Source organism: Empidonax traillii, unplaced genomic scaffold, assembly GCF_003031625.1.
Source record: "Empidonax traillii isolate 1590-97213 ecotype Southwest subspecies unplaced genomic scaffold, ASM303162v1 scaffold109:size1658292, whole genome shotgun sequence".
Lineage (NCBI taxonomy): Eukaryota > Metazoa > Chordata > Aves > Passeriformes > Tyrannidae > Empidonax > Empidonax traillii.
Window position 1 is genome coordinate 1582415 of NW_020955302.1, and position 13654 is coordinate 1596068.

At 42.3% G+C, this 13654-nt stretch overlaps 1 protein-coding gene across 6 annotated transcripts in view; it reads right to left on the bottom strand.

Moving 5' to 3' along the window:
* The window catches only part of MGLL (monoglyceride lipase), a 104152-nt gene that overhangs the window by 35868 nt on the left and 54630 nt on the right, over positions 1–13654 (bottom strand). For all 6 annotated transcript variants that reach the window (XM_027882684.1, XM_027882687.1, XM_027882685.1 and 3 more), the window contains one exon: positions 4388–4494. In XM_027882684.1, coding sequence (XP_027738485.1) covers positions 4388–4494 — 107 coding nt within the window. The remainder of the gene's footprint in view (positions 1–4387; positions 4495–13654) is intronic.

The following is a 13654-nucleotide window of genomic DNA, read 5'->3' on the forward strand; positions in this document are numbered from 1 at the left end:
CAGACCAGGGTGACTGTTCTCTGGTGTATCCTCTCAATTTCCATCTCTGCCCACATCACTGCTTGCTTCTGATGCCACAGCCGTGTTTTAGACTCTATGTTCCCCAGGTTAAAAATGGAGAAAGGATGAATTCCAGGCAGGGCTCAGAGGTCCATATGAAACTTAACAAAGATCAAGAGTCAAGGAATCATTTAAGTGTTCCCTTATATTCCTGTTGGTTTTATTCTGTCATGAGTTTTCAATCTAGCAGTTTTCAGAGCTACATGAACAAAGATTTATGTCCATACACTTGCATCACGGTGAAACAGGTTAATCACCACTTAGCAGCTCTCTCTCCACTCCAAGTCAATTATCATAAAGGACTGAGAGACAGGCAAGTCGAGATAATTTGAAGACAAAAGGTCTAATTTCTCCACAGGGAACATACTTGCAAAATTTAACCTGAAGCTCTGAAGAACTTTCTTCTTTGCTTAGCAGTTCTCACAGCTGCAGCAGTCCTCATCTGATAAACACAAACAGGCTGCCAGTCTTCAGATTAAAACCATTAGTAAAAACATTAAATGTTTTTCTTACTTTTGAAGAGTGGGGTTTTATGCACAGGGAGAGAGGGGAACTCAACCTCACAGCTGGGCTCTGACTCTCCTTTTTGCCCTCTCAGTCATTACCCTAGTCTGTGAAAAACACTGCTTTGGCACAACTGCAATCTCACTGCCTGCCAGCCATGCTACCCTACCACAGGACCTCAGGTTCAGGACAGCAGGTTCAGGACAGCATGGGGTTGCAAAGCACTATAAATTTTTTCCTGGGAGAACAACTTTCATCCTTTCAGAAAAAGCCCGGAATAGGATGCACTAATACAGGTACATACAGCTAGTGCTATATTCCCTTTCCTACCCAAGAAGAGCATCTGTCCAAGGATGAGTGCAACAGCAGAAGCCCAACTGCTCTGAGCAAGGCTGCTAGTAGGGTTCAGGCAGTGCAACTTTGTGTGCGCAGGCAAATCCCAGTCCTGTGTGAGGATCTTCCTGCTGTGGGGGACATGAATGAGAACAGTATTCATGGGGAGAGCAGTTTTGCACTCCTGCAAATGCTAATGTGTCCATACTCATGGTTATGCCCAGTAGTGCATATGGAAGATTCTATTTCCCAGCAATGTTCACGTATCACGCTGAAGGCCAGGAGCCCTCATCTGGAAAAAAAGCAAGTAAAAATGCCCATAACCCACTGTAAGCCTCCTGTCCAAGGAAATGAAACGAGTGAATTCTTTCCTATGGCTCTGCAGAAAAGCAGTTCAAACCTTTCCTGCTCAAGTGCAGTAGGCTCAGCTGGAGGAACTGGAAAGAGCAGATTGCTGTGGTGGGTAAGCAGGCCCACACCCAGCCCCAAAGGAGAAGTTGTGCTGCTCCATGAGCAAACCAACTCCACATACTGCTTGCCAAGGCTTTCCTGACTCCATCCCTGGAGATGGCCCTAAAGCCTGCCCTATCAGAACATCAGGGAGCGCTGCTGTCCAGAACATTCCCTCGTGCTGATGTGCATGAGCTCTTACTTCACACTCACAGTGCTACTTTAATTCTTATTCTTATTAATGCTGACATCCTTCTTGGTCATTTTCCCCTCACATTTGACCATGCTTAGTCCTTTTTAACCTCTCTGTGTAGATCAATCCTTCCCAGTGCTATGAATAAATAAAAGCCTTCTGTTCTCATCAACAAAATGGTCTTTTAACAGTTGCAAGAACAACACAGCAATCACTTGGAAAAAAAAACCAAAACAAAAGCAGCTAATATTTGATGCATTTAAATATCTCCGCTCCAGCAATTTTCTACATTTTGGAAATAAATCCTTCTTTAAACAGAGAAAGCAGTGAGAAAATTAATGGAGAGCACAAGTAGCAGTGGGTGTCTGAGAGGGACCTGCTAACCCATCAGAAATGCTCACCACACACAAGGCAGCAGCAGGGCTGCTAAAGCAAGCTGAACTTCAGTTACAAACATCTAAGGAATGTGAATAATCTGTTAGAGCTGCAACCTTTCCCTCTGCTTTGATCTGACATTAAACATAACTCGAAAGTGGGAAATTCAACAGCTTCAAAGAGGGTCAAAGAGTCAGAGGTCTCCATGTACCAGGACAGGTAGAAGGTTTATTCCACCTGGAGAAAGCAGGAAGTTGGAAGCGAATCTGATGGCTAGGGAATGCTGCCAGGTTAGGGCTAAGTATTGCTCCTTCCTCATCTTCACATAATACAGCCACAATACCTGTAAGAAGCACCACCAAGTCCAAGTGAAATAAAGGGCTACTTTCCACTACTGTTAAGAAATGTAAGAGAAAAGTAAATACATTTTTGTGGCCCCTGCATCTTAGTAATGCATTTTAGACTGCTATTAGTTGACATTAGGGCTTTTGAAGGTGAAACTGTGGTTGTTCTGGGCTCTGGCCATGCAAATGCAACCATAGACCATTAGATATCAGCAAATGAGATGTTATAGGAAGAGAGAAGAGGATAGCTGGAACATCATGTGCTTTACCAAGTGAAAATGCTTGGTATGAGAAAACAAAGCCACATTCTCTATCCTTTATTCTCATTTTCCTTGGCTCTCAGCTTCACAGATCCCTAAAAATACTGCTTTATAGCTAAAGGAGCTGCAATAGGCAGCTGACTGAAGACTTACAATATCACTCCAGTTTGATGAATCCCCACAGGTATTCCTTCTAAGAGAGCTTTCCTAAATTGACTGCCAATAACCTAATGTGCTTGTCTGCCTCTTTTTTCTGTCATTAGAATCTTGCCAGAATAAAATAACAGCAATATAGAAACAAAATTGAAAACGTGAGGTGTCATTTCAAAGTACCTAAACTTCCAGAAAAATACCTGACCCAGCAGCCTTAACTCTGCCTTCATGAGGCTGCATGCCAAGCAAACCCAGAAATCTTGGGAAACAGTTACCTGCCTGTTAAAAGCACCGTATAAGAGACCACAGAAAAAAATGCTGTATTACACAGAAATTCCATTTTCCTCTTTCGTGGGATTAATATAAACCAAAGCCATTTAATAATGCTAGATGTAAGGTAAGGTTAAGAGGTCTTCTGGAATTCAATTTCCACCATTACCACGGAAAATTTCTAATACATATCTATGAGGTCCAGCAGTCTTGTGATTACAATGAAATACCCCAAAGAGTAAATGTTCAAATCTTGACATAGTAAGAGAACTGAGCCAGTGATACCTTTTATAGGGCAATAAGGTATGAAGACACAAATTGGGGTGAATAGTGTTATACTCTGTGAAGTACCAACCTTTTTGCTGAAGCCCTGAATAAGAGGAAACACCGATGTAGAGCAGCCTTTGGCAAGATTTAGAGCCACTGTGTAAGCTCCCACAGACTCAGCAATAAAAATGGAAATTATTTCTCCATCTTTTGACTGAAGGATAGACACAATATAAATCAGTCAAGTCACGCATATTACAGCCCTAGTAACTTCCCAACTCATTTGGGAAATCATGCTAGCCACACTGTGGAACTGCATTAATGATCTCATGGATAATGCACCTATACTTGGAATTTTATCCATAAGAATATCAGAACCAGAATAAATGTCCAGGTCAGGAAATCTACACTGAACTCATATGACCAAGAGCCACTGTATGAGATGGGGAACAGACAGTTACTATTGTGCTAACACAATGGAATAATCAAACACTGCAGGAGATCTGGTGATACCTGGCATATCTATGTCACATCATGGAGCAAAGAGCAGAAATCTGCAAGCCAAGAAGAAGCAGGGACAATAAGTGTACATGGCCCAGCATAGCCCCAACCTACTAGCTGAGGGCCAAAGGAGTGTTGCTGGGTTATCACAGCCTTGCACACACTTGGGCTGGTTCCTCATCATAGCTGAGCTGTGTACAGACAGCTCCAGTGTCTCTGCTGGCCTGTGGAGATGTGTCCAAAGATGTCTGTGATGTCTCCGTGCCTTGTTCCAAGGCTGCAGCTGTCTAGTTGCATCCATAAATGAAAGTTACGCTGACATTTCAGCCTCCCCTCTGGGATCATTCAGGACATAAACCTAGTCCCACTTCCATAGTGGATAATACCACTTCACCCCCAAGAGGCAGGTAAAAGAGAAATAATCCCCTACTGAGAGGTTAAAATAGCACCAGTTGTAATGTCAAGGGCAAGACTGAGGAAAACTCAAGGCAAACAAGGATAGACCTAAAAGATTCAATATGCAGATCTTTACAAAGCAACAGATGATCCCTTTTGCATTTGCATCGAGTTGTAAATATTTTATTGACTCTTCTCTCAGTGCTGAGTAGCTTTAATGGCATTTACTTCAGTAAAGGCCTGAGTTGCTGTAAATCAAGTACAGATTTAGGGTTACTCACCATGGTCATGGGCAAACACAAACAAGTTAAGTCCTGTCAGCTTCTGGGCCAAGTCATCGTAGCGGCCGCAGTGCTCCCCAGCGCCATGAGCGATAAACACGAGGGCCCTAAATGGAGCATCAATGTATAAATCATTAACGTGGCAATCAACCCACAAAGGCTTCAGAGCTGCAAGTGAAACCAGTGTATTCAATTCAGCATTTCAGACATCAGCAAATACAAGGCAAATATATAATGGTTGAGAGGATTTGAACAGAGAACACTGTTATCCTCCACTGACCTGGCGATAGCAGGACAGACTACATGGAAGTCAACTGCTTATGGGACAGAGCCACCATGGTTTGTTGAAAACAAATGTGAGTGAGTCCCTGAGCTGGGTAACTCCAGAGTGCCTACACTCTCCTACAGTGTAAGCATGGCCATTTATTTCTTTTGGAACTGGTATTTCTCTATGGATTCAAACACAAATATTGTCCTTAACTTTATAACTTGCAACATTATCTGATGCTCCAGAGCACCCCAAGATGAAATTTCAGCCAAGAACTTTGGTTGGACTTTGGAATTTTATCTTTTGACCCAACTCCAGTAATTTTACCATTTCAGTTTCTTCCCCCAAACAGTTGCTTCACTTTCGTGATTAAAGTGACTTTTGCATAGCTACTGTAATGCTACAGACAGAGATAACAAGAAACCATTCTACAAACAATTACCTTTGCAAATACTTATCTTTGAAGATTCTAGTTTTATGAATAATGCTTTACTTTTCCTGGAATGGCATCAAGTGAGAGTGACTGAACTTGAACAAACCTCCACAGTGTTTTTACTAAAAGTTTGTATAGACTTGGACTAGAACTATAGCAGAAGTAGCAATGAAATTGCAGAAGTTTTGCTGGATTTGACAGGTGACTATTTAAATCCAGCTTTAGCAACATAAACATAACTTGTTTGTTTAAAAGAACCATCTGTCATTGCAACATCAGCAACCACAAAACCATTTGAAGGCTACAAGTTTGACATTTTAAGTACATGAATGGTGAAATATTACATGAACTGACAACATAAAATAATGACAGCATTTAACAGCTAGTGAATTCCTCAACTTTATTTTGACTGAGGTGCTGAACACCTTTTTAGAGTGCATTCACCGCAATAAACTGAAATAAAATCTTAATACATATAAACTTTAAAAACCTGATGGATGATGTAGAAACTCCTGCTCTAGCTCTTTGATTTGCACCTGCTTCAAAGTATTTGCTCAGCTAGACAACTTGAAAGAGCTTCCATTGAAACCAGAAGGATTGTACAGAGCAGCACCACAAAAGCAGCAACACAGAGATGCTCTGGTATCTAACACCAATTAGCAAGGGTGAGGTTAGGTCATGTACCATATTTAACTTGCTGTGCCTTACAAATCATCTTAGTGTCACTTAGGGTTTCAAAATCCATGTGGAGCAGTCATTCCTTCCTTTGTCATTGTCCCTGCTCAAGCTCCAAATACTGAAGAAATGGAGACACTGCTCATTCCACAGTGGAGAATATTAACTTTCTGCAGCAGAGGAATCATAGTTTTACCTGTCCCACCTCTCCCAGACACAGGTAGCCCAGCAGAAATGCTGCAGCCGGGGTTGGAAGAGTACATCATCTCTGCCATACACCTCCTTGGCAGCTTCCCTGCTCAGTATCTTACTTAAGCCCTCGTTTACTCTTTAGAGGATCTGTATTTCTTTCTGCTGACGAGGTACAGAGATTAAGGTGCAACTTGGCTGACTGAATAAAGCCCTTCATTTCTCAGAGAAATATTATTTGAATTTATACACTGAACGGCATCAAGTGAATGAAACCTAATGGGAAGCTGACAAAGGGATCTCTTTCAGGAAATTCTTGGTTATTTCATCCTCTGACAACAAAGCCCTCACTTTGCTTTCATTCACACTGATGCAGTACCATGACTTTGCCTGTCAGCATCCTCCTAGATGCTCAGAGCCCTCATTTGTTGTGAAACCAGTGAGAAAAGAAAAAACCTCAATGCTTCAGAGAGGCAAGGTGTTCCTGTGGCCTCTCCTCTCACCTAGCACACAGTTGCCAGAACTGAGCAGAACTGAGCCTTTGTGCATTGCAGGGAACAGACCTGGGTTATTATTTGTCTGCAAAATACTGAGTAAAATCCCTGAGCCTGTTCGCGATTTAAGAGCCCTAAGGACAGCAGTTGTTGAGGAGACTTAAGATATTTTTGAAAGTTTTGTCCTATCAATAATCATAAACAAGAAGTAAAATTTCCAAATTATTACGATGAAATAAAAGTAGTCTGTTCTGTTGTTCAATAAAAAGTAAGAGTAGCTTTACTGGCTTAAAACTAGGTCATATCTACACAGCTCTTTAGCTCCAGCTTTCAGGTCTAAGCACAGAGGCCAGACACTAAACACAGTAGCTTGAAAAACTGAAATTAGTATGAGTATCATCTGAACAATGACTGAAAGATCTGGCTCTTTCACTTAATCCTTCATTGTCCATTACAAAACAAGTTTAGATTTGGCAAATAATACCTGAAGGCAGCATAACAAATACATGGCTCAATGTATTTTCACTAGGAAGCTGCCCAGAAAATGCAACGAGTGATTAGATTGACTGACAGCAGTTCTTTATTGTATGTAAACATTTTTGCAGACATCCCTGCTCTGGAATCACAGCTTGCTCCTTCCTTACCCAATGGCTGGAATAACAGAATATCAGGGATTGCTTTCAACAGACTCATTTAAAATTAATACAGGAATCCTGCAGGGTTTAAGATTTTGCAGAACTGCGGTGCCTCTGTGTGCAGCCTAAATGAGAATTTTGTTTAAAAAAGGTTTGTGTATTGGTCATGTATCAAACTGGTAGAAGGGAGAAATTTCTTAAATTCCAGCTCTTGCAGTTGTGCTGCTGAAATCATTGGAAATTTGAACATATCAGGTAGAAAACACTGTGCACAGCCTGCAAAGCTTTCTGTTGGAGAGTGATCTGTGCCTGAATTCCAGTCTCCCTGAGCACAGACAGGAAAACCTGATGTATCTTTGGATGCTCCAGTTGGCTTTGGCTGGTGGAACTGTAATTGCTGAACATCTCGAAATGGCATTACTTTGGCAAGTGTTCAAGAAAGCACCTACTCACACAACAGCACGACTCCCCCACGCTCAGCAGGTGTGTCTCCACACAAAGCCAAGGTGTGAGCTGAGCATGACTGAGTGCCCACGCGCTTGCTCTCACCCAACTGGTGCAACAACAATTGTGGCTATTAAAGGGAACCAGTTTATTGACTGCTGTTTACAAAAGCAACAGGTGGTTTTCACAGATCCCTTGCCCTTCCCATAGCCTTCACCACCTCCTCCTCCTCCTCCTCCTCCTCCTCCTCCCTCCCTACCTCAGGTTGCTGCTTCCTGGTACTGCACAGCTTGGCAAACAGATGCAGTTGCTTATTGCAACAAGAAGGTAGGACAATAGTTGTCTTTTTCTGTTTAAATCAACTGCTGGTTGTATTTAGTTCTCTCTCATAAAGAGGTGATGGTATACATCAGTGACCAGTCTCTGCTGCCACACTCCACTGTCCTGGTCACCCATCACTAGTATCAGTCCCTCCTATGATGCAGCTGTGGCTTGCTAAGCCAGTACTATGCAGCATTGAATGCCACATCTGCAATTGGTACAAGGCACGGGCAAACACCCTTCCCTGGATCAGGGATGCTGGGCCTTGGTAGAGGTCAGGCTGCAACACAAAGCCAATGCCAGTGTGCAAAAATCCACACGAAAACATTGTCTTTCTGTTCTGCCTCTTGGGAAGGTCACCAGTTGATCCAAACTTTAGCTGTTTGCAACCTTCCCTATTTCTCACCATAATTTCACATGCTCTAATGTTTCACATCTTGTGTGGGGAGCAGGGCAGGGTGGTGTTTCGGGTGCAGCTTTATGTACAAAGGAGGTAACAGGTTTAGCAGTTCTCACTTTCTTTTCTGCTGGACAATGTTGCCCAATCTGCTGTGCCAGAACAATTGTTTAGAGATGCAATTCCGCAATCAATCGCAATCACACACACGAGCCTCTTGAACTGAGGCTCGGTCGTTAGAAGAAAAATGAAAACACTCAGAAAGCTGTTGTGCTATGAAACCTTGCAGGCCAGAAACACCACTCGGCACTTGGGTCCTGCTGTGTGTAAGACCCATGTTCTTGCTTTGTTTTCAACAAAAATCATGTTGAAACTGAACTAAACAAAGGAGGTCATGAGCAGGATGGTATGACTTTAACATCTTGTGTCCTCTAGGGAGAGAGCCACTACTGTAGGATCCTGTGCATGCTCTTTATTGCCAGAAAATAACCCAAAACATTGGGACTACACTAAAGAACGGAAGACAAACTTCCTATGACTGCATATATGAAAAATGCTATCTTTTCCACCTCATTCAAAAGCATCCCTCTTCAGAACAATATTTAAGTAGTTGCTTAACCTCAGGAAACATTCTTCAACACATGAAAGCCAACAGGACTTGCAAAGTACAAGATGAAAGTTAAAAAAGGACCTATAAATGCTGTTCGGAATAAGGATTGATTTAATCACATGCAGAAGTGATTTCCTGAATCGAGTCCTTGCCACTTAAGTTAATACCATGTTATTCTATGTAAGGCAACCGTGCTTTTCATTTGGTCTTACGTATGTAGTTATCAGAACCAGATCAGCTCTAACAAAGAACATCTGACTTGAGCAGTTTTGAATACTAGACACTTAATTCCTGAAGTAATTTTTAAAAACTGACAGGAAAGCTCTTAGCCAGTTAGACTGCCAGAAAAATGACTGGCTTAAGTATTACATTTTGTTGTTTTGAGTTGATTTATCAGTTCCTTTGCAGCTGAACAATTAACCTTTATTTACCAAAAGCATTTCACTAGTCACATTTTTTGGACAATCAATTGGACAGTTGCTCACAGATCCTTTAATGTGTTAAAAATGCAATACTATGAGTGTATTTTGCTTCCAAAAGTACATTATAATGGAAAGTCACTGAAAGGTGTGCATACCTGTGTTAGCTGGGTGACTGAGCCTCACTGGCTACAAAGATGACTTATCTTTCATGTAATAAGATCGTGCATTAAGCAGCTTGTAACTTTGCTGGAATTTAAGTGTCAATCTAATTTTCCACCCTTGGTATTTGCATATAGATTACCACTAAAAAAAAAGAATTCAGCTAATCATTTCCAAGAACATGTAATGAAGAATGAATTTTTTTGTTCACTATCAGTTACCTTTTCTCTGGAGGCCTCTTCAGCCCCTTGCTTTCAGTGTAAGAAAGACCTGAAGTTTGGAAGAGGGATGTCTCTGTATCTGCTTTTTGAGTCAGCTTTTGCTTTTTTTTTTTTTTTTTTCCTGAGGTGATTTGTGTTGCTCATGACCCTGATAAAACTTGGGCTATGGGCAGGGAGGACAAATAGCTATGACAATTTCTCTCATGTTGTGCTTAGCCAAGAGTTCAGCCTGGTGACTCCGGTTAGACAGGAATATTTATGGTGGAGTCAGGTGTGTCCCTTCATGCTATCCTTCCCTCTCAAGGAAACATCTGAGTTATGTCCTTCTGGGGGTCAAGAGGCAATGACTTTGCTCCCAATTCCAATCCAATGCCAAGGAGGTATTACATCCAAGGGCTTTTCTTGCCCTCTTGCTCAGGTTTTTTGAGAACTGCATTCAGTGTCTGCCCTCCTGGCCCACAGCTTTGCTACGCAGCTCTGTGATCTGGGCAGTCACCTCTTTCTTCAGCTGCCATTGAACACTGTTGTATGAAACTAGCAGTTCTATAGCTATTTTTAGCAACTCAGGGGAAAAGGAAGTCAGAATGGCAATAGCCTGGAGTCGAGTCTCTGTCAACCTTCTCTCAATATCACAAACCACAGAGCATCAGCACGGATGTGTCACAGAGCTCAGAATCTGGAGGAACTCTTCCAGACAGACTGAGGTTAGCAGTGGTTCACAAATGTGGTAGTTTAACTGTGAAAATCCTTTAAGCACAACAGATTATGCCAAAGGAATGTGCACTACGTCACACTCCATAATTTCTGCTTGCCTTTACAGAGCCTGTGGGGTTTGAGGGTTCTGCACAATGGTGTTTGATGTCTAGCAGTTGGTCCAGTCTAGCAGAATCAGGAGCTTCATTCCTGCCCAGATCCTAAACCGGCAGTTAAAAAATAAGCCTCTTCAGCAAACTCTGCTTCCCACCTTCTTTCCTCATTTCCTCAGGCTTGGAAGTTCCCATTGTAAGCCTGTCCAAAGGAGCTCCTGTTAGCGAAAGCACCACTTTACTGTCTTACACCATAGAGATTTTTGCCTCAGTCTTAAAATCTGTGCCTGCTGGTATAAGCAGCTCTCTTGGAACATGTCTGCAAGCCTACTCTCATCACACAGTTCAAAATCACAATTCCTCACCAGCACAGAGTTAGGAGGGCACTTGAGAACTGCCATGACATTCAGGAATAAGCGTAAGTTCTCCAGAGACACCAGAAAGTGCAGACACTGTTAATCAATGGAGCAGAGACAGAACTGGGTAGTAAAAACATATTTCAAAACGAAAGGTTCAACAGGATCTAGACAGAGCCAGCACAAAACAATGTGGAGAAACAGTTTACACTGATTTATTGTAGCTTTTCAAAATGTAAGCCCTCACCAAGAATAACTCAGGAGTTGTCTAATATAGGGAAAAGACAGGAAGGAAACTTCAGGTGGGGGTGGGAGGGAAGGAATTATTGGATCCTTGAAACCGCATAACTCTGGATAAACCTCTGCTAAGTTAACATTTGAGACCAGCTGTATTTTGTTTCAAGGAAGCTTTGAAGTAACATTTTAGGGGACATGAGGCTGAGATCAGAGTTGAAATGCATGGGGTGTAGCTTAAAACTCATGTGCCAAATCTTCCCACCCCTTTCTTGAATAAATCTGAGGAGGAAGGACTCTAGGGTTACACTGACTGCCTGGGGGAGACACTCTTCCACTTTGATATCAGAGATAGGATTTTCCTTGGCAAAACTGACTGCCAGACCTGCTGCTTTGAATCTACAAGGAAGACAAGATCCCTGGAGACACTGTCAGTCCAGGGTTGGAGCTGCACTTTCCTCTTGCTGCTGCCCTTCTACAGAACACAGGAATCCTTGAAAGAAGAATTACAACTTCTGTTTCCAAAGAGGGAAGGTGTAAAAGAGGGAAGGTGTAGGCATTGCCACACACACAGGACTGAGGAAGGGATGACACTGGGAGAGCCCGGGCAGAACTGCCCCAGGACCTGACTGTGAGGAAGGCTGGAATTGGACATCCTGGTCCTGTACTTTGCTCTGCTTCAGCCCTTCCTTGGTACAAGGGCTACAGGAGAGATAAAATGGAGGTCAGATCTCCCAAGGGGAGCTATAAGGATAGATGCACAAAACAGTCAGTGTCTGTCTAAAAAAACTGCGCAAAGCATTGCTTAAATAGAAGACATCAGCTGCAAAATGGAAGTCAATCTGAAATCACACCCAAAATTTTTAGAACAGCTTTAGGGTGTGAAGGAAAGGTATGCAAAGAAACAAAATAGTTTCTGGCACAGATCCCCTTGGAAATCAGGAAAAATAAAATACTTCTGGTTAATTTTATTAAAAATTCATTTTGACTTGGAAGCAAAGCTACTGCAGATGGAAGATGGCTGCAGGACCACCATTCTCAATGGAGAACCAACAGATAGGGACTAAGAGCAAGAATAGTTTTCACAGACTCCCCCTCCTCTTTCATGGACTTGCACTGAACCTCTAATGATTTCCAAAGGGACAAAAATTACCATTTAGCCAGTCATGTAGCAGTTTCTTCTTGAAATCAAAATGCAGGCACTGCCTGGTGAGCCAAAGCCTTGGAAAAAGAAAGTCCCGTGTAATGACACAGACTGTCCTTTCCAAGCATGAGAAAGCTGCTGTTAAAGGACCAGAAGCTTCTTCTGCACAGTTACTATTACCCAAACTCAGCGTTACACACTAGTTCAGTACTAGACCCGTTCACTGAACAAAAGAGGTGGTTTTTTTTTTATATAAAAGTATGTCTCTGCTTCAAAGCAGCTGTGCAAAGCCAGTTCCTTTCCACTAAATTCCCTTGCAGTCTTGGCACGTTCAGAACACTGGCACTTGTTCCAATGATAAGTCACTGTTGCTGCCGTAAGTTCATAGCCTGACAAACCCAACTCAACCCTAAAAGACCAAGGAGGCTTCCTAGAAAGGAACAAGGTGTGCTTCATTAAGGGATCAACTCAAGCCATGTAAAAATGCTCCCTGCATGGCATCCCAGCCCCATTTTGACAATTTAATCTCACCTTCTGGCATAGCACAGAAGATGGAAATGGATAGCAGTATGCCTGTATCGAGGTGAGGAGTTCTAGATGAGCCTCTGCAGCTTTCAAATGATGGAAATTATCGTACTTAGTAAAGCCATCCCTCTGGTTAGGTCCACAAAAGAACTTGGTAATGTTCAAGTCCTTCGTAACATGCTTGTTTGTTTGGTTATTTTCAAATATTTGTTAAGAAGGGCTCCTGGTTTGAGACAAACAATCAAGTGCTGCAGAGAACACTACATGTAAATGTTAAGCATCATTCACTAAAGCCCTCTAAGACAAGTCTGCAGACTTCTTCTGACTTCAGTTTTTTCACAAGCTATTTCTGATGGAGGACATCACTATTGGTCTGAACCTGGGCACACCAGGGGTTCTTCAAAGGCAATCTCCCCACAAAATTTATGTTTTCTTAAAATGTGATTGTCCATGTTTTATTCTCTAGCCATGATTCTGATCACCTTCAGTCTCAAAGTGCTATTTCAGGGAGCAGATGTTACAGGGAACTCATGACAAGCAATACTGAAAAAGTTATTAAAGGAAGAATTCAACCCATCACCTCAGCACCTGTGCAAGGAAGAGGCTGAAAAGTGCACACCTGGCACAAGGGGGTCAGAGCATTTCCTTGCAATAAAAACCTGCATGACTGAAGTACTTTTATCAGGCATTTTCTGCTTATGTGGGCAAATCTTCACTAGCTCAGAATCACAGAATGGTTTGGGTTGAAAGTGACCTTGAAGATCACTTAGTTCCAACCCCCCACCACAGTCAGGGACACCTTTCAGGAGGACAGCTGTGAATAAAGAAGGACCAGGAAAGGAGATGACACTCTACCTGTTCTGTAAACTCAAAATAGTATATTATTATTACTTTTTAACAAAGCACCGAATGCGCAATTGCCAATTGTATGGCA